The following is a 19,012-nucleotide window of genomic DNA, read 5'->3' on the forward strand; positions in this document are numbered from 1 at the left end:
AAAATTCTGGAAAAAACATTTAGGAGAACTTTTTTTTATAATCTCAGGGTAGGAAAGGTCTTCCCAAGCAAGACAGGCTATTCAGGTCAGATATAACGTGCAAAGACCAAAAACAAACCAAAAAGGAGACTGGGAGAAAATAAATCTCAATCAGTATATCAGGATTTTTTGGAAGCAAATAACAGAAAATTCCATTCAGAATGACTTACAGTCTAAGGACGTTATTAACACACTTTGCAAGAAGTCTGGGGGCAGAATGTTTCCACAGCATTTGTTAGTTCAGTACCTCAGGCTCTTCACCAGTGATCCAGGTTTATTTCTGTTTTTCTCTTCTCCTCTTCTCATTGTGTTGGCTTTTGTCATCAAGCCTGTCTCCTCAGTGTGCCCTCTTCTCTTTCAAATATTTGGAAATATCTCACAGTAAAAGATTTGATGATAACGAATCAAGTCGGAATAAAATTATCCCAAGTTATACATTTGTTTCCTCTTTTTCTTTTGAGAAAGAAAAATCTAGATTCAGGAAATCTTATAATAATGGAAGCAAGTTCCACGGACAAGGAACCAAAACATCGTAACTGCACCATCCACCCACCGTTTGTGAGGCACGCAGCCCACTGCGTTTGTGAGGAAGCCTATAAACAGACCAGACTCTTGATCATTTAGACAAAGCCTATCAATTACTGAATAGGAAAGTATTATTAATTTACTCCTGTGTATCACTTTCTAAGATTTAAATTACTCCCTGTTAATGTTAAAAATTCTATAGATTCTTTACGTAGGAAGAATCCCTTGCTGTAAAAGGACTGAATATTTTAGCCAGATCAAATTTAAGAAAAAACCTTAAGTTTCATCACAAGCTGCTAAAGCTATTATTTTGTACTAGGTGACACCCCGTTTAACATCGACCATATTGTTAATAGTTATGGGATTTTATTGAATTAATGAGACTGTTATCATGTAGTAGAATGTCTTGCTGAGTTAATTGAAACTGCAGAGATTATATAAATGGTATTAATGAACTTTGACTGCCTGATGCCTCAGCTTTAATAAAGACTGCTTGGTGGGCTAAATGAACACAGGCAGATAAAAGAACACGTTCAATTTTGTGAGCCTACAGGCTGTTGATGAGGAAAACTTTGCTACCTTTCTTTTCAACTGGCATGAGTTTGGAGTGCAGTGACTACTGAGGATCCAGCAGGGAAAAAGGCTGTAAGCAAGCAGAAACGCTAATGGTGTGGATGGACGCAAAATACACATTTTGGGAACGAAGAAGTGTACCGACAATACATTCTTTTTCATTATGCTTTGTCAGATTTACAGCATATTGAATTTATGATCATTCTTTCCAGATAGTTCTCTTTTCCTTTAAAGATGTCTGTTTGCTTGCCACTTGTAATTATTAATCAGGTTTTTACTAGTCTAGAATTGAGAGTAAAACCGGTAATCTCTTACAAGTCTATTCGAGAAAAATATCCCTAGTTTGGTTGGAAGTCAACACTGAATGTGTAAAAGATTGTCTTAATGGTATTCAGGGGACTCTTAATTTCCATTATACAAAAAGCACTTATTTATTGATGGGAAATATTGAAATATAATTCAGGATGATTCTTTTCCATTTCTCATCTTATCGTAGTTCAGCTTTTACCCTTGTGTTGATAAATGAAATATCTACCCCTCACTATATTGAGTGGAAGCTATTTCATTCATTCAGTCACTATGCAGTGAGCACCTTGTATGTGCCAAGCCTGTAGGAGGAGCTGGGTTTGTCTATGTATGTATGTACATACATATACATATATGTATCACTTGTCCCAGTTTATAACCTACAGTACTTCTGTGCTCATTTTATTATTGTGTGTCTTGCTGTTTAGACTGCAGGCTCCATAATGGTCAGGAGTTTGCCCACGCCACTCACTTTTGTGTTACCAGCACGTCTTAGGTAGTTAATAGATAATTTTTGGAATAAATGAAGGTGAATGATGCATGAGCAAAATCTGGAGAAAGGAGTGTCACAGGAACTAGAGGGAAGAGAATGTTCAGGGAACGTGAGAAGATACATTTAGGCAAGAACCTTTTCGTATTAAACCAGCCTTAATTAGTTAGAAAGCATACTGCAGGGAAGAGTTCTATTCAGAAGATCTCTGCCGCCACCACCACCAACACCAACACCCAAAGCCTAGTAAGAAACCTAATAAAAACTATGCAGTTCCACATATTTTTGGATTGGAAGATCTGGTGTTCTTAAAGAAGTCTGTTTTCTTCAAGTTAATTTTAATGCAATGGCAATAAAAATTGCAGTATTTTGTTTAGCATTTTATGTAACTAAATTACATTTTCATTTGGATGAAAAGATGTTAGAATAGGCAAGATAATTTTGAGAAAAAGAATAGAAAATATGGGGAAATGGAGTATTTTACAGCTCAAGACATTACAGTAGTAAAGTTCCTGTTAAGAGTATATAAACCAATGGAATACCAGTAAAAACTCAGAAAAAATGAGAGCTAAATATTCAGCTTATGATAAAGATGACATTGCAGAACTCTTGGGAGAAGATGGATTATTCAATAATTGGTGATTATTCAATAAATTAGTTTAACACTTTGGGAAGGAAAAATACATATTATTCTTCAGGGCAAAATTAAATACCAGGTGGGTAAAGAATTAGCTGTAAAAAAGGAACCTGTATATTTAATCTAATCTCAATATGAGGAAGGTCTTTTTGCCATAAAAGCAAAATAAGAAATCATGAAAGATGATTTATTGATTTGACTGTTTTAAAGTATACAGCTTTACTATGACATAATCAAAATTAAAAGGCAAGTTATAAACATGGGAAAGTATTTGTAACAAAAATAACTAAGGGTTAATTTCCTGAATTGCTGAAGAACTGTTACAAATCATCAGGAGAAGGGAGACTCTTCATTAGGAGAAAATGGGCAATTCATTAAATAAAAATGACCACTGAAATGTTTGTCTTCAACCTCACTAGCATTTAAATAAGTTAAAACAACTATTTGACTGTAGAATTTGACAGGATTTTTAAAAAACACTACAAATAAAGATGAGGGTATGTGAAATGGTGATTTTTATGCCCTAAAGTGAGGGAATTATTTCTAAAGGGCAGGTTAATTGTATATATCAAATGTCTTATTAGCTCATTTACCCAGAAATTTTACTTCTTGGGACTTTATCCTAAGGAAATTATCAGAAATAAGCAAAAAAGATTACCGCAAAGATATCTATCACAGTTTTAATTTTTCTTTCTTTTCTCTTTTGGCCTTCCTTCCCTTCCTTCCTGCCTTCCCTCCTTCCTTTTTTTTTGTTTTTTTTTGTTTTTTTTTTTTTTGTTTTAGATATTCTGTAGTTCTGTGCAGTAAGTAACTATTACTTTCATGATTAAAATTATGTCACTTGGTCTTTGGAATAGTTTGAGATTATTTTAGAAGAATAAACCCCTCATAATGATTTTAAAGCACATTAGCAAAACTTAATTCCATTCTTTATGGGTGTGTACCAAGTTCTTCTAAGGCATAGTCTTTTCAAGATTTGTTTAGTAGGAGACGGTCACCTAAAAAGATTGAAGTGATGTGTGGTAATTTGTCCCAAATCACAAGTAAATTGTCAATGGGTCATAAATAATTTTGTAAAAAGTGTAATTAAGTCCTTCTCATTCAAGGCTAGTGATAACTTATAAATGAACTCTGACAGAGTTTCCTTTTGTATTACTTTATGATAATAACTAGCGTCCTACGAACAACACAGAGCTGCCAGACCGTGCAGAGGTCCGTGTGGCTGTCCTTCCATCACAGGAGATTCCCTCTAATCCCATCAGCAAAAACTCTGTCTTCTCTCGGCTTCAGTATTTTATTGTTATTTCTTGTAGAAGCGGGGTTTTGTCTTCTTTTTTTGTAAAAGATCATCGTAGGCAAAAGGAAAATAGTGACACACCTTAAGAGGCAGAAAAGAGTACAATCCATTTTTAACTTGCGAAAATATGTTTTTGATGCCTAAGTAGGGAAAAAAATCTCAGCTAACAAGGCGGGTCACTGATGTGGAATATCTTATTTCCTCACAAGAATGGATAAATAATGGATTTTTATAATACCCTTTGAAAGGCAACTAAGTAACCAATATACCTTTTTGTTTCTATGCCTATGTATGTAATCCACAGGTGAACACGATATAAGGAAAAAGAAAGTTGTATTGGTGAAATCACTAAATGAATTGAAAAGTAACCTTATCGTTGAAGTAGACAGGAAAAAAAATTATGGCCATCTTGGCTTAAACATGTTGAAAATCGTACTTTAAAAACTTTGTTTTCTCTCATACCTGCTAAAGGTTGTTTCTTTTATTATCCAGCATTTCCAGCTAGCTGACTTCAGCTCTTCCTAAATCTACAGACATCCTAATTTTGAGCCATTATATAATGAAAACATTGGATGTAATTTCCTTAGGTCTACAGTTCTTAGTTGCCCTTCTTACTGCAGATCTTTACACTGTAGCATATGATTATAATTTGCATACATGAAATTCATATTTATGAGTACACATCCTGAAGCAACTGACAGGTGCAAGGTTGTCTACCGTGCCGATTTATTGTTTGTTGTGTCATTTAAAAGAGAACTGCTCTCCAAGTTTTAAAGAAGAATACCTGCTGTGGTAGAATTGGAGTCAAGTTCTAAAACTAGATAAAATCTCACTTTGTAGGTTTTTATGTTTATGCTCTTCTGTATAATACGAAAATGCCTGGGGCGGGGATCAGCTGCAGAGGCTTTTAGCTGAGCCCGTCTGTCCACCAGCGGAGTCTGGACATGCCCCCGTCCCTTTCTCTGGCTCTATTTCAGGGCATGCACGAGCTGTTGGCTCCAATGGTCTTCACCCTCCACTGTGACCACCAAGCCTTTCTTCATGCCAGTGAGTCTGCACAGCCAAGGCAAGTTTGTATATGAGCTCCATCTATTTTGTCAGCCCTGCTGTAATCCTTTTTTAACCTCAACACCTTTTATATTGAAGGTATTTTGTAAATTGTAAACATTTGGTTGTGTTTCATGTGACTGATGATTAATTCCGCTTAATAACTGTAATCCCATTTCAGCTATGGGGCAAACTTGGAATTCTAAATATCTTTGCAAGTCTTAGAGCTGTACCAAAGGAAGACATGTAACTGATGGATCAAGAAGAGGACATTTTTGTTGTAATGGCAAAGTGCTGATGATTGTTAATATTCATACGTTCTATCCTCCAGTGGCCCATTCTTTCACAGTAAGCTGTAAGAGAACCTTATGTGTGAGATATTTTGTCCTCACCAGACTCAGTTCAGTTCATAAATAGAACAGTCCCCCAAAGAACCCCAGTATAAAGAAACAAAATGACTTCTCATGTTTTTGAGATACAATTACTGAAGTTATTTGCCGAGATAATAAATTAGTGTATCTTGTATTTAACTTAGGCCGATTGTTAGAATTTATTTTCTAACTTAAGATACCCTAACTAGATGGGCCAGAGAGGCAGCCGGGAAGCATCTTGGGAATGGAGAGCTGAGGGATTATAAAACTTCCTCAGGAATATTCCACAGGCTAGCCTCTCTCTGTGCCGAAAACAACGGATTAACATATACTATTTCATGTGTTTATCTATATGATCTTTATTCATCAAATGTAGCCATCCATTTTGCTGAACATATATTAGGGCATTTGTCAAATCAACTTTTGTTTACTATATTATAGATTAGTGTCTTCTAGTTCCTTTGAGTTTTTCTAATTATACTAAATTTATTGGATCTGACTATAGTAACCATATCTTAGTTGCTGTTGCCTCAGTTATTCTGAAGTATGATAAGGTTGCAGTTAGTATTGGGATCCTGTTTTCATGCCAGTTTTATCTTTTTAAAAGCACATGTGCAGAATATACTCCATAGGAAGGTATACACGATTGCAAATTGCTTTTTAAAAAAATAGCTTTTAAATGAGTTCTACATGCTTCTTTAACTGTTTCAATCCTTTATAAAGTAAAAGCAGCACGAAAATAGATTTGGAAGAGTTGCTGTCACTGATTAATTGATGTTAAAACATAATAAAAATAGAAGCCATTGAAAGAAAATAAATTACTGTTATAATATGGGATATTTGACCAGTAACTATATATTTTTTTGTTTCGTTTTGGACAAGTGATAGATTGTGGAATAATCAGTTGATTCTAGATCAGTCACATTCAAGGAATGTATTGTCACATTCAGTTTTGTTATTTGGAATAATTAGATAGTTGCCTCATTGTGGTACAGACAGGCAGCTAATTTGTTTTTGATCTTTATAGAAAGAAATGATTTCGTTTGTTAACGGAGTTGCTCTTTTTATTGAAAAAAGGCTAATTCTTTTTCATTTACACATTATATGAAAGTTGGCTTATGAGCATAGAATAAGGCAACCTCTGCATCTCCTTCAGTTAAAAATTTAAACATTCTGATTGACTGTATCGCTTTTTTAAGTGAGGAAATGAAAACTCTCTTGAACCCTGAGTATCTGGAACATGATGCCTAGTAAGTACAAAAACTTTCTGTTTTTATTTTTTTACGCCATTTTTACTTTAATGAAGATTTAACATTGGCGTTATATTATTTTTCTAATTTTTAGTGCAATGTTCTCACAACTTATGGAAACTGCTGAACCTTGGTTTTCTACTTTTGAGCATGATGGTCAAAAGGTAAATCTTACAGTACAGATCTTTTCAATATATTTGAGGGAACAAATGATTTTAGTAACAACATATAATCAGAATAAAAGCCATTATTATCACTATAAAAAAATGAAAATATGAAGATACCTGTGGAGTAAGTTTGAACTGGGGGTCTAAATCATATCTCTAATTATTGACAGATTTACAAAGGTAATATAAAATTTTTCATATAAATAAATAGAAACTTTCTTTTATATGTGCGTATATTTTGCATGCAATATAATTTCATAAAAACTATTATAAACTTTGAATGAAAAGAGTATTTATCTACTTGATCTGTGCTGTCCTGGTGAGTTGATAGGCACGGAAGTATGTAGATAAACTCTGTGTCAAATAGGTTGTTTTGCTTTTACTAATGCATCACTAAATTGAATTTATATGTTTAGCATCAATACCATTTATCCTTACTCTCTCTTACCCTTATTCTTTTTTTTTTCCTAATAATTTTTATTGGAATATAGTTGATTTACAATGTTGTGTTAGTTTCAGGTGTACAGCAAAGTGAATCAGTTATACGTATACATATATCCACTCTTTTTTAGATTCTTTTCCCATATAGGCCGTTACAGAGTATTGAGTAGAGTTCCCTGTGCTAGACAGTAGGTCCTTATTAGTTATCTATTTCATGTATAGTAGTGTGATTATGTCAATCCCAATCTCCCAATTTATCCCTACCCCCCAACACCTCCTGTAACCATAAGTTTGTTTTCTACATCTGTAACTCTATTGCTGTTTTGTAGATAAATTCATTTGTACCCTTTTTTAAGATTCTGCATATAAGTGATATCATATGATATTTTTCTTTCTCTCTCTTACTTGACTCATATGACAATGTCTAGGTCCAGTTTCATTCTTTTTTATGGCTGAGTAATATTCCATTGTGTATATGTACCACATCTTTATCCACTCCTTTGTTGATAGACATTTAGGTTGCTTCCATGTCCTGGCTTTTGTAAATAGTGTTGCTGTGAACATTAGGGTGCATGTGTCTTTTTGAATTAGAGCTTTCTCTGGATATATGCGCAGGATTGGGATTGCTGGATCCCATGGTAATTCTATTTTTAGTTTTTTAAGGAACCTTCATACCGTTCTCCGTAGTGGCGGTACCAATTTACATTCCCACCAACAGGGTAGGAGGGTTCCCTCTTACCCTTATTCTTTAACTATAATTTTTATTGTGAAATAATTGGCATACCGTAACATTCACCTTTTTAAAGTGTACAATTTATTGGGTTTTAGTATATTCACAAGGTTGTGCAAATGTCCCCACTATCTAATTTCAAAGCATTTTCAACACCCTAAAAGGAAATCCTTTTAGTCCCATTAGCAGTCACTCCCCATTTCCCCCTCCCTAGAGCCTTGGGCATCACTAATCTACTTTCTGTTCCTTTGGACTTGCCTATTCTGGACATTTCATATAAATGGAATCATACAATATGTGACCTTTTGTGACTGACTTTTTTCACTTAGCATAATGTTTTCACTGTTCATTCATGTTGTGGCATGTGTCAGTACTTCATCCCTTTTCAGGGCTAAATAATGTTTCATTGCATAGATATATGCCACATTTTGTTTTTCCATACCTCAGTTGGTGACGTTTGGGTTCTTTTCACTTTTTGACTATTAAGAATAATGTTGTGGGCTTCCCTGATGGCGCAGTGGTTGAGAGTCCACCTGCCGATGCAGGGAACACGGGTTCGTGCCCTGGTCCGGGAAGATCCCACATGCTGCGGAGCGGTTAGGCCCGTGAGCCATGGCCGCTGAGCCTGCGCGTCCAGAGCCTGTGCTCCGCAACGGGAGAGGCCACAACAGTGAGAGGCCTGCGTACCACAAAACAAAACAAAAACAAACAAACAAACAAAAAAGAATAATGTTGCTAGGAACATTTGTATACAAACTTTTATGTGAACATATGTTTTCAGTTCTCTTGGCATATCTGTAGGAGTGGTATTGCCGAATTAACTGTTATTTTAAACAACCATATATGCTAACTTAGAGATCATTTATTGGAAAAATTGCAAATTATTCTGGCAAGGGCTGTTGTTAAGAGTTTTTGGTATATTATTTTCTATATGACTAATTTATTTTATGTTAGTATAATTGAATGAGTTCTAGTTAGAGACCACGTATTACTCAGTCCCTTCACTCCGTCTCTTAGCAAATGAGATGGATAACTAATGCTTTTTATGCCTTTGGCCGAGGTCAGGGCGAACTACTGCCTGCAGGCCCATTTGGCCTGCCATCTGTTTTTGTAAGGCTTGTGAGTTAAAAATGGCTTTTACATTATTAAATGGTTGAAAAAAATATCAAAAGAGGAATAGTATTTGGTGACATGCAGATTATATAGAATGCAAATTTCCATGTCCATAAAAAAAGTTTGGTGGGGATACAGCCATGCCTACTTGTTTACTTACTGTCTTCGGCTGCTTTCTCGTTACAAAGGCAGAGCTGGGTGGTTGCAGCACAGACTGTATGACCTGGAAGGTCTCAAATGTTTACCATCTGGCTCTTTCTAGAGAAAGTTTGTCTACCCCGAGCTTAGGTGATAAAGTCTTACTCCAGCTGTATATCACCATGCTCCATTCCGTAAGGGTTATTACAGGGGAAGTTTGCTGTAAGCATGTGTGATGAACAGTAGCTCTATTTTCTCAGCAGGTGATCTGATGGAGTCATAGACTTATGTGAACATCAGCTTCTGAGCAGAGTTTTTGAAGACATTTAATTAACAGGCCTCATGATCGTTTTACGCAGTGGTCATTTTGTATTTTATAACTGATTCACAGCATCTGAGAAACTGAATGGTAAAAATGAGAGGGCTGCCAGTTTTTACTTTTACTTATTCATATTGCTTTCACTGAATCATGTCATGAGAATGGTAAGACAACACAAAGACATTTATTTTATCAAAGAACACATAGATGTGACCTCTGAGAATTTATATTATCTGTGTGTATCAGTGCATAATATATTCCTAAAAAGCGTATCTAGTGAATCCCTTTTTCATCCTCCCTTTTTGTTCTTTTTCATGATTCGATCATCGTTTTAAAAAGAAGTTCGAGAAATTAATGTATCACTCCATCATGCAGGTCTTCTAGTTCCCCAGAAAATTCAGTCATATCACTGTGCATGCTGGCTAGTTTAGCGACGTACTTTTTGTAATAAGACTTTCTTGATGAAGGAAGCAGTGTGTTGGTTTACATAATGGTGTGAAATCATTATCTTGCTGCATTGCTCAGTCTGTGGCCTGGCAATGATCTGTAGAACACACTTTGCGTACCACTAATAAGTGGTTAGAAAAGTTTTCTAGTTTTATCGGTAGTTGTGGCTGTCTTATTTGATCATATATGTTATATGCAAGTAGCATTCTTTGTAATAAGAAATCCTGAAGATAAGGAAGTGTTTTACATTAACTCTGTCTTCACTGTTTTTGATTTTTTACTGTTAGATAAGCTGTGCTGTTTAGCATCAAGTGATCAGAAACATTACTTTCAGGTTTTTTAAGTTTAAGAGATTTTACTATAAAGTATTCTGAGCTCAGGGGAAATCCTTTTAAGTTAAAGCATCCTGTTATTTGAAGAGAGTACTAGATGTTACAAAATCAGAAAAAGGTATTTTGGATGTACTATTTTTATAATAAATGAGCACAATATAGAGGTTTCCCTTTCTCCTGTCTATACAAATTAACAAAAATGAATTGAGCCCTAAAGATTAATATGGTCTTATGTCCTTTGGACCTAAATACTCTAGGGCAGACACAGTAGGAAGTCCAAAGGGCTGCTTTTCTTTTTTAAGACTTGAAATGATCCTGGACAGACAGATGGAGCCCCTTCTCCCTGGACTGACACAGGACCCTCCCCTCCTCTCTTCTGTGCTTTCTACCAGCCTGATTAGTCACAGCTCTCACACAGAATTCAGAGCTTTTTTTCCCTCCAAATGATGAGGGCAAGAGCTTACCTTTTTTATCTTTATGCCCCTGAATGCGGTCCAGTGACAAAAAGATGTTATTCCTTTCAGAGATCTCACAGTTTAGGAGGAAGACAAGTAGAAACACATAACTGTGGGAGCAGAGAAGAGGATAATGAACTAGACCTGGCACTTGAGCCAAATCTTAAAATACACATGGGGGTTTCTCAGTGGGGAGGGGATATTTCAGGTAAAAGAATGGCATCCCCAGTATCTCTGGAAGCACAGTGAGAACAGAACTAGATGATGGAAAGCCTTGCCAGCCTGGCTAAAGAATTTGAACTGTTTCGTTTTGTTTTTCCCAGAGTGAAAATAATGGGGAGCTATTAAAAATGTCTAAGGAGGGACTTCCCTGGTGGTCCAGTGGTTAACACTCCGCACTCCCACTGCAGGGGGCACGGGTTCAGTCCCTGGTCGGTTGGGGAACTAAGCGTGCTGTGTGGCGTGGCCAAAAAAAAAAAAAAAAAAGTGTCTAAGGAGGGCAATCTGGCATAATCTAATACCTGCTTTAGATAGATCACCAGGCATTTTGGAAGATGGATTTAAAGCAGACTAAATTGGGGGGGGCAGCAAGACGAGGAGCAAAGGAATGATTAGGGCCCCAAGTCAGGGTGTTGGTGCCAAAGAAGAGACATATACAAGAGTCCCCTGAGTGGTTCTGAGGAGCTACAATTGGCAAACCAGGTGTTCGTATTGGAGGATGGGTTGAGGTAGGCATGGGAGAGGATGAACATGTTTTTGAGCGGAAGGTGATGAGCTCAGTTGCAGGCCTGCTGAATTCGAGACCCTTCGGCAATCTGACATTCTTCGCCGACATTTGAGCGTGTGGGAAGCACTCCAGAGTTCTAGGTTACAAATACAGATTAGGAAGTCTTTGGAGAATGGGTTTTGGTTGAAGCACTGTGAATGACTGAGCTCACTCAGGGAACTGCGTGTAAGTAGAGATTAAACTGAGACCAGAACTGTATGAAAAAGCAGCATGTGTGAAACAGAAACAAGAATTTGACTCGAGTAGACTGAGGATGAGTGATAGGCAGATAATCATGAGAGAAGATGCTATAAATCCCAGTATTGGAGAGAGGTAGAAACTGGGAACTGTACGTCAGAAGAAAGGTCAACCATGATATATTAGGGTATATCATCAGACTTGAGGGGGCAATTGACGTTTACATGAAAGCATTACAAGGAGTTACAGATCTTTCTTAATATTGGGTGGAAGGAAAGGAAGTTGTACTGCCCACATAGATTTTTTTTTTTTTAAGTCAGCTACATTTTTGGTCTGAAGATTTTAAAAATCTTTCTACCAAGCTATTTAAATTGATCAAAGGAAAGTTAGAGGATGTCTTCTTTTCTAGTACTGGTTTGCTTTATTTCTTGACTTTTTTATAGTTTTGAGAGCTCAAAGTAAGACAGTTTTGTTTTTTTGGTTTTTTTCTGCGGTACGCGGGCCTCTCACCGCTGTGGCCTCTCCTGCCGCGGAGCACAGGCTCCGGACGCGCAGGCTCAGCGGCCATGGCTCACGGGCCCAGCCGCTCCGCGGCATGTGGGATCTTCCCGGACCGGGGCACGAACCCGTGTCCCCTGCATCGGCAGGCGGACTCTCAACCACTGCGCCACCAGGGAAGCCCAAGACAGTTTTCAATTACTTTTTTTCATGTTTAACTTTTATGCCACAAGAAATATATTTTCCTCAGAGTGTGCCATTTAGGTACTATGGCTGCTGCTGAGACACACTGGCCATGGACAGATAGACTAGTGGCCACCACTACCTCTAGCCAAAATTATCTTATAAGACTTAATGTCACCAGATAAAGTGGTCGAGGGAATACAAGTAGAAAATTTTTAGAAGATATTTCAAGGCCTTTATGGGCACAGTCATCTATGTGACGATCAGTTTATGATCCCACATGTTAAGCTTTTTTCCTGAGTTGGTTAAAGTAGTTGTTGGTTCTTCGCTAAACTTCCATTGATAAATACGTTCAAGAATGACGTCCATGTATTTGTTAACTTCGCATTGAAATAATACATGTTCCATTTTTCCTGTGTTTAGGGGAAAGAAACCCTGATGACTCCTATCCCCTTTGCTAGACCACAGGATTTGGGGCCAACAGTTGCTATTGTTACTAAAGTCAACCAGATCCAGGATCATCTACTAAAGAAGCATGATATTGAGCTTTACATGCACCTGAACAGACTAGAAATTGCACCACAGATATATGGGTTGTAAGTATTCAAGTTTAAATTTCAGCAACACCTAATTATGATTTATGGTGGTTTCTATACGTTTCAGATTCATAGAAGTAAGAGTAAGAGCTATGCCGGCTACATTACATTTCATATCTCCTTTTGTGTTCTGTGTGCCAGACGCTGTGCTCATTGCTTTCATATGTCCTATTTCATCTAACGTTACCCCTTTGTTACAGAGGAAGAAACTAAGGTTTACAATAAACTTACACATATTGAACAGTGAAGTCATAATTCAAATCCAGGCAGAATTGGCTCTATCATCTGCAGAGCCAGTGTAAAATAAAAATGAATGGCCCTTTAAAAAAAAATTAGTGGGAATTTCAAGATGGCAACAGCAGATCATTAAACCAAGCATTCTGAGAAGTGCGGGGTCACACTGATTGTACACAGCGAAGCCAGCCCGGAACCCAAACTATCCTGTAAGATATTCATGTTCTTTCCATTTTATAGTGTGCTTATCTGCTCTACCCTCAGAAGTGCATTTCTAAAAGTAAGATAAATGTCCCTCATGGTGAAAATAATATATTAATCATCTTCAGCCAGATGACTTCTGTGACATGCTGTAGCAGAATATGGAGCCAGTTACCCTTAGGTGTGTGTGTGTGTGTGTGTGTGTGTGTGTGTGTGTGTGTGTGTGTGTTGTGTGTTTGTATGCATTCAGTGGCTTAAAACATCAGTAGGCAAATTAGAAAGATAGCAACTTTAATAAATATGAATTAGCTGTGTAGTGCTACAGACAACAAAATGATCCTTTAAATAGAAACAATATGACATTTATGTCTGGTGCTGGGCAGTTCCCTGGTAGATATTTCCTGCAAATCCCATCTGTCAACTAGATAGAACGTGGAAAATTGAGAAGGTGTTACTGAGATATACATAGTAGATGCTCAATGAATATGAATTCATATTTCTGCTCTCCTGTTTTCATGATGCCTGTTTTCATTTCTGTGACTTAAGCTTGATTTCATCATTGAGAGCAGCTCTGTCATTCCCAATGGAAGTGAGAAAGTTCTGGGGAACGTGGGTCCTTGGCAGCATTGTACGTTATTAATGAACTGGCATTTCTTACACTTCAAAGTCTAGCTAATATATTTGTGATTATAAAGATTTATTTTAAAATACCTCGTGGCAAGGTCAGGAGGCAGATTCTATATTCCTCTCTACTCTGCACTCAAAGAATTGGTTTACTCAAATACAGAAATCCATTTTATAGCCTCAAGAATTTTTGCAAGTCTAGAAATTGGTCTTAAATATTGAAGAAAGAAACTAATGTCGGACACGTTGATCATTTCTTTGAAGTGCTCTATTGTTTGTTACCTCTTTGGCCAAGCTGGTGCTTCACCTTACGGTGGTCGAGGCATGGACTTGGGTACAATGATTTATAACTAGTGTGTTCTGGTTTCCTTATCAGACATTAGTTCACATCAGCTTTCTCTTCATAATAATGATTCATAGAGCTTCTTTGATATCCAGCCAGCACCTTCCCAATAAAATTCTATGATCCATGACATAATTACTCTTAATCCTTTCAACTTTATTTTCAGCTGTACTAACAAAATTAGGGCTTGTGGTAACCCTAGTTGACTCAGTTATCCCTTTATTTTTGTATAGAATCTCATCTGCATTATCTAAAAATATGTAATTGTTTTAATCTTTGAAGAAGTCATTCATTCTCTTAATTGGGCTGTACTACATTTTATAGTGTAAGAGTGTTACTTTCTCATATCACTTATTAAAGTTGATTTTATTATTTCTATTTGTGGGACAGTGTGGTTGAATTTTCTTATGTGTTTATGCTACCCTAAGCTGTACTGCTCACCTGTATATTTCCTATTGATGACTGTTAGAATCTTTGGGCCCAAAGGATAATATCAGTATAATATAAAATAGCAGTTAGAAGCACAGGCTTTGAAATGAAACAGACCTGTTTAACCACCTAGAGCCTTGGTTTCTTCATCTGTGTAATGGAGATGAAAAATAGTGGTACCTGCTTCATGGAGTGCCTATGAAAATTAAATCATAATATATAAAAATCAGTGTTCAGTTTGGAATAAACATTCAATATATGTTTAGCACTGCTTTTGTTGTCATTATCTGTCATTATAATTACTGAATTAGGATATCATGGCTCTATCAATATGATGTACCATGTGATTCATGCACCCTTCCAGCTCTGGCTTTGGCTTTCTATGTTTGCTTCACTGAAGCATACAAGTTTCTACTTAAGTGGAAACATAATAGTTATCCTTTGCACCAGTGGTTCTCAAGAGATAGTGTAGAAGTGGAGAGTGAACTTTTAGAAACAGATCATAGCAATTTGGCACAATAATTTTATGTCCTTGAAGGTAATAAATTTTGTGGGTCTTTATCTCATGGAAATGAATTGAAATTGTTTCTTTTATATCATGCAAGTAATATTAATCTAAATAATTGCTGATGCTACTGTCTGTTGCTGTTGGGAGAAAGTTGTTTACATGGTGGAGAAAGGGTTATTTAGCAAAATGAAATTATATCCCACATTGAGTCCAGGTTTCTAATTTTAGTCAATCTTAGCAGTTGCATGATACATTAAAATTTATTTAAATCTGCCCTCTGATATGGGTGTGGTTATCTTTAAGAAAATGATTTTATAATTACCCTGTTTTTAGAAGTAGTTTTTCTTCTGTTTTTTATAGGAGAATATATGTGGGAGTCTCCTGATGTAGCAGATATGCCATATATAAATGCATCTGTTGCATTTTGCTAATAAATGTATTTAACAGAATTAGAATTAATAATTAGTGTAAAAATATTAATTGTACAAACATTGGCTAAAGTCATTTTAAATTAGCTTATCTTAATTTTAAATAAATTGATGATATTTATCTTGAAATATGGGAGTAAGACCCATATTAATGGGATTATTAATGGGATTATTTATTTTATGTATTTTAGTGCATAATCTCCTGGATAATTGTAGCTGGTTTTTCTGTTAGGAAATGTTAAATCAACTTACTATTTAGGTTAAACAAAGTTAATTTGCAATTAAATATTTAATACTTTCTAAGTGATATTATAAAATAATATTTCCTAAAAGTAATTTATACTGTTTTTCATTAACTTTATGAAAGATTACTCCTGTTGCACCTAAAATGAAATTTCTCTTACGTTAATTCAAATAATTAACATCTTGAGTTGTCTTTTGCTTGCCAATTATTGATAAGTATTAGACTTTTTAAAAATTAAGTTCTGTAGGGGCCTGTCAGTGCATGCCTACTAGTTTCCAAAGTAAAACATTGACTGTATCATTTCTAACTTTCCAAGGTGATTTCTAAGAGTTGCTGTTTGGTATCTTCATTTTTAATATGAGAATAAGAATGTCCTGTGATTTCATCACCTGGGAATTATTTTTGTGCAGAAGCCTCTAAAATATTACTGTTACAGTTCCATCCCTGAGTATGTCTTGTTTTGGGTCCAAAAGACCCTTAATCACAGCAGATTCAAATACAAAGATTCAATACTGTTTTCTTAATACTTAATACTATAAATACTCTTTTATAAAAAGACCAAAAATTGAAGTTTAAAAATAACAGTTTTTGCTAGGCCAGAGTAACTGTTTTATTATCACTCTTAAATATATTGAATCTGTATATTTTTGACTACATATTATACTTTGATATGAATAGAATACATAATAAGCATCTATGGGATATGCAATTAATGTCACTTTTGAGGAAAGACCCTCATAACACACTTGGGCTTTGGCATTCTTAAATTACGAGCTCTTTACAGCACACATGGGATAGATTCCATATCTCCCAAATGTTTTTTATACATCTTTCATTTCCCTTATTTCCTATTTTCTGGATTAGCAGTTGTTTTGCTGTGGTGGTTTCTAGTAATTTAATTGAGGAGGTTGTTGGTTATTGATAAATAATCTGCTAAATTATGGTATAGTTTCAGAATATTTATATCACATTTTATTTGTTCTAACACATATCAGTGTGATTATGTATGACTACCAAGTTTTTTAAACTGATACTGGAAGTATAAACATAGGGTAAAAATATAACTCTCCGTCATCAAAGTCAATATAATTACCCACCTTAAAAATTCTCTCTCTCAACAGGTTAAGAAATGGCTTCCTATTCAAAACACAGTTAATGATTGAAATATTCTTTTCTTTTCAATGAGCTTTATGTTATGTATTAAACATAAAATACAGAATGAGGGATTAGAAGGTGAAGAGCCAATGATACCTTGTCATACAGCGCTGGGCATTCCCCCCAAATTATTCCTTTTGAAAAAGCTGGCTTTTTTCCCCCTCCTACAATATGTGAAGAATTATGATTAAGAATTGTGGGGAAATATAATAAATTATTTGAAATATTGGTTAATAATTGTTAATATTTATTATTTCCTGTGGACTAGGCATTGTCTCTAAAGGCTTTACGTTGATTATCTTATCTGTCCTCACAACACATTGGGATAGATGCTGTGATCATCTGCATTTTGAAGATGAGGAAATCAAGGCTTATAAAGGCTTATTTAGATCAACTAGCTACCAAGAAGCTGAGCCAGGCTTTGAACTCCTGAGCTTACATTCATACTCTAATTTGACTAGAAATATGAGTGTGGTAGAAAACTAAGGTACCCAAAGGTACTATGTATCAGATGGGACCATGAGTCAAATGCAGGGTGAGCAGGTAAGCAGCAAAGACGAGCCAGGTATGAGGCCCAAAATTAGAGGAGTCTTGTTAGTGGGGATCAGAAACCAGCCTGGTAAGGAGGAAATGGAAAATCAAAGGCACTGGAGGGCCTGAGAGCCATAGCCATGCCAAGAATCAGGACAGAAAGAGCACAGCATCTTCTGCACAAAGGTAGCAGCATCAGAGATGTAGGTAAAATAATAAGCCACTGCCTGAGGCTTAACTCTTCTTGTCCAGGTCCAATACTGGCCTTATTTAGGTCAGGCCACTGGATAGAAGAATAAGAAAGCAGGTGGAGAAGGGGTGTTCTGCTACTTTAATCTTTAACTTGACCTACAAAAAGAGTTAATTGATGAAATAGAAGAAATGGAATCTGTACTGACAAAGTAATCATGAATTTTAAGATAGACAGGCCAAGAAGAAAATGCTTTGCCTTAGTCACACATGCAGGAATTTAGGGAAAGTACCATCCACACATCTTTCTAGGTAAAAATATACTCTTCCCACTGAAAGGTGAATAAAAATGAATAATTCAAAAGGGGAAAGCAGTTTCTTAAAGGACTGCTCAAAAGCAATGTAACCAGTAAGATATGGTGTTTACAACTGAATGCAGTTGTCAAAAATAATCATCTAAAGAGCAGTCAAAATAATTTATAACATTATTTGGATCTTAGATCTACTTAATTCTTGTGAATAATTCAAAGTGGGAAAGAAGTATAAAAGTTTGCATAATTTATCACACGTGAAGGAATATATACTATTTCACTGATATTTATAATCACTAAAGAAGTTTTTTGTTTTATAAAACTTCTATAAAATAGTATCCATGCAGTGGGATTGTGAGGATTAAATGAAAAAATATCATTTAGAGCACAGTAGCTGGCATGTTGTAAACACTCAAAAATGTTCATAGGTATTAACTTTCATGTGCTAAGTCCAATTGCCTGGCTCATAAGACTCACTAAGTAGTCATAATAACAGCAACAACAACAAGGGCTTACAAAGGAAGCGTAAAACAATAAAACAAGATGACAAATGATACTGTCAAACAGTAGGTATAGTACTATACCTAAGTGCTTTAAGCTCTCCTAATAAAAGACTATTCTTGATTGACTTTATGGACAAAATCCAACTACATGCTACTTAAAAGAGACAGCTAAAATACATTGATCTGGTTTGGTAAAGGAATACAGAAATGGCAATAGTAATACCGAAAAATACACTTTGAAACGAAAACATTGAAAAAGAGTATTCTTTATTAATAACACATTCAGTTATAATAGCCTTGAATTTTAGTGTGTAAGATCTATGACAGCAAGGAGTTTGTCTGTCTTGTTCATTAATATATCCGAGATGCCTCCCTAACAGAACCCACTACATGG

General features: G+C 35.8%; 1 protein-coding gene across 3 annotated transcripts in view; it reads left to right on the plus strand.

Annotated features, from left to right (window-relative positions):
• TBC1D5 (TBC1 domain family member 5) overlaps positions 1-19,012 on the plus strand; it is a 548,194-nt gene that overhangs the window by 315,920 nt on the left and 213,262 nt on the right. For all 3 annotated transcript variants that reach the window (XM_032630465.1, XM_032630464.1, XM_032630466.1), the window contains 4 exons: positions 4,845-4,933; positions 6,485-6,535; positions 6,630-6,699; positions 12,746-12,918. In XM_032630465.1, the coding sequence (XP_032486356.1) occupies positions 4,845-4,933; positions 6,485-6,535; positions 6,630-6,699; positions 12,746-12,918 (383 nt within the window). The remainder of the gene's footprint in view (positions 1-4,844; positions 4,934-6,484; positions 6,536-6,629; positions 6,700-12,745; positions 12,919-19,012) is intronic.

Source organism: Phocoena sinus, chromosome 4 (genome assembly GCF_008692025.1).
Source record: "Phocoena sinus isolate mPhoSin1 chromosome 4, mPhoSin1.pri, whole genome shotgun sequence".
Lineage (NCBI taxonomy): Eukaryota > Metazoa > Chordata > Mammalia > Artiodactyla > Phocoenidae > Phocoena > Phocoena sinus.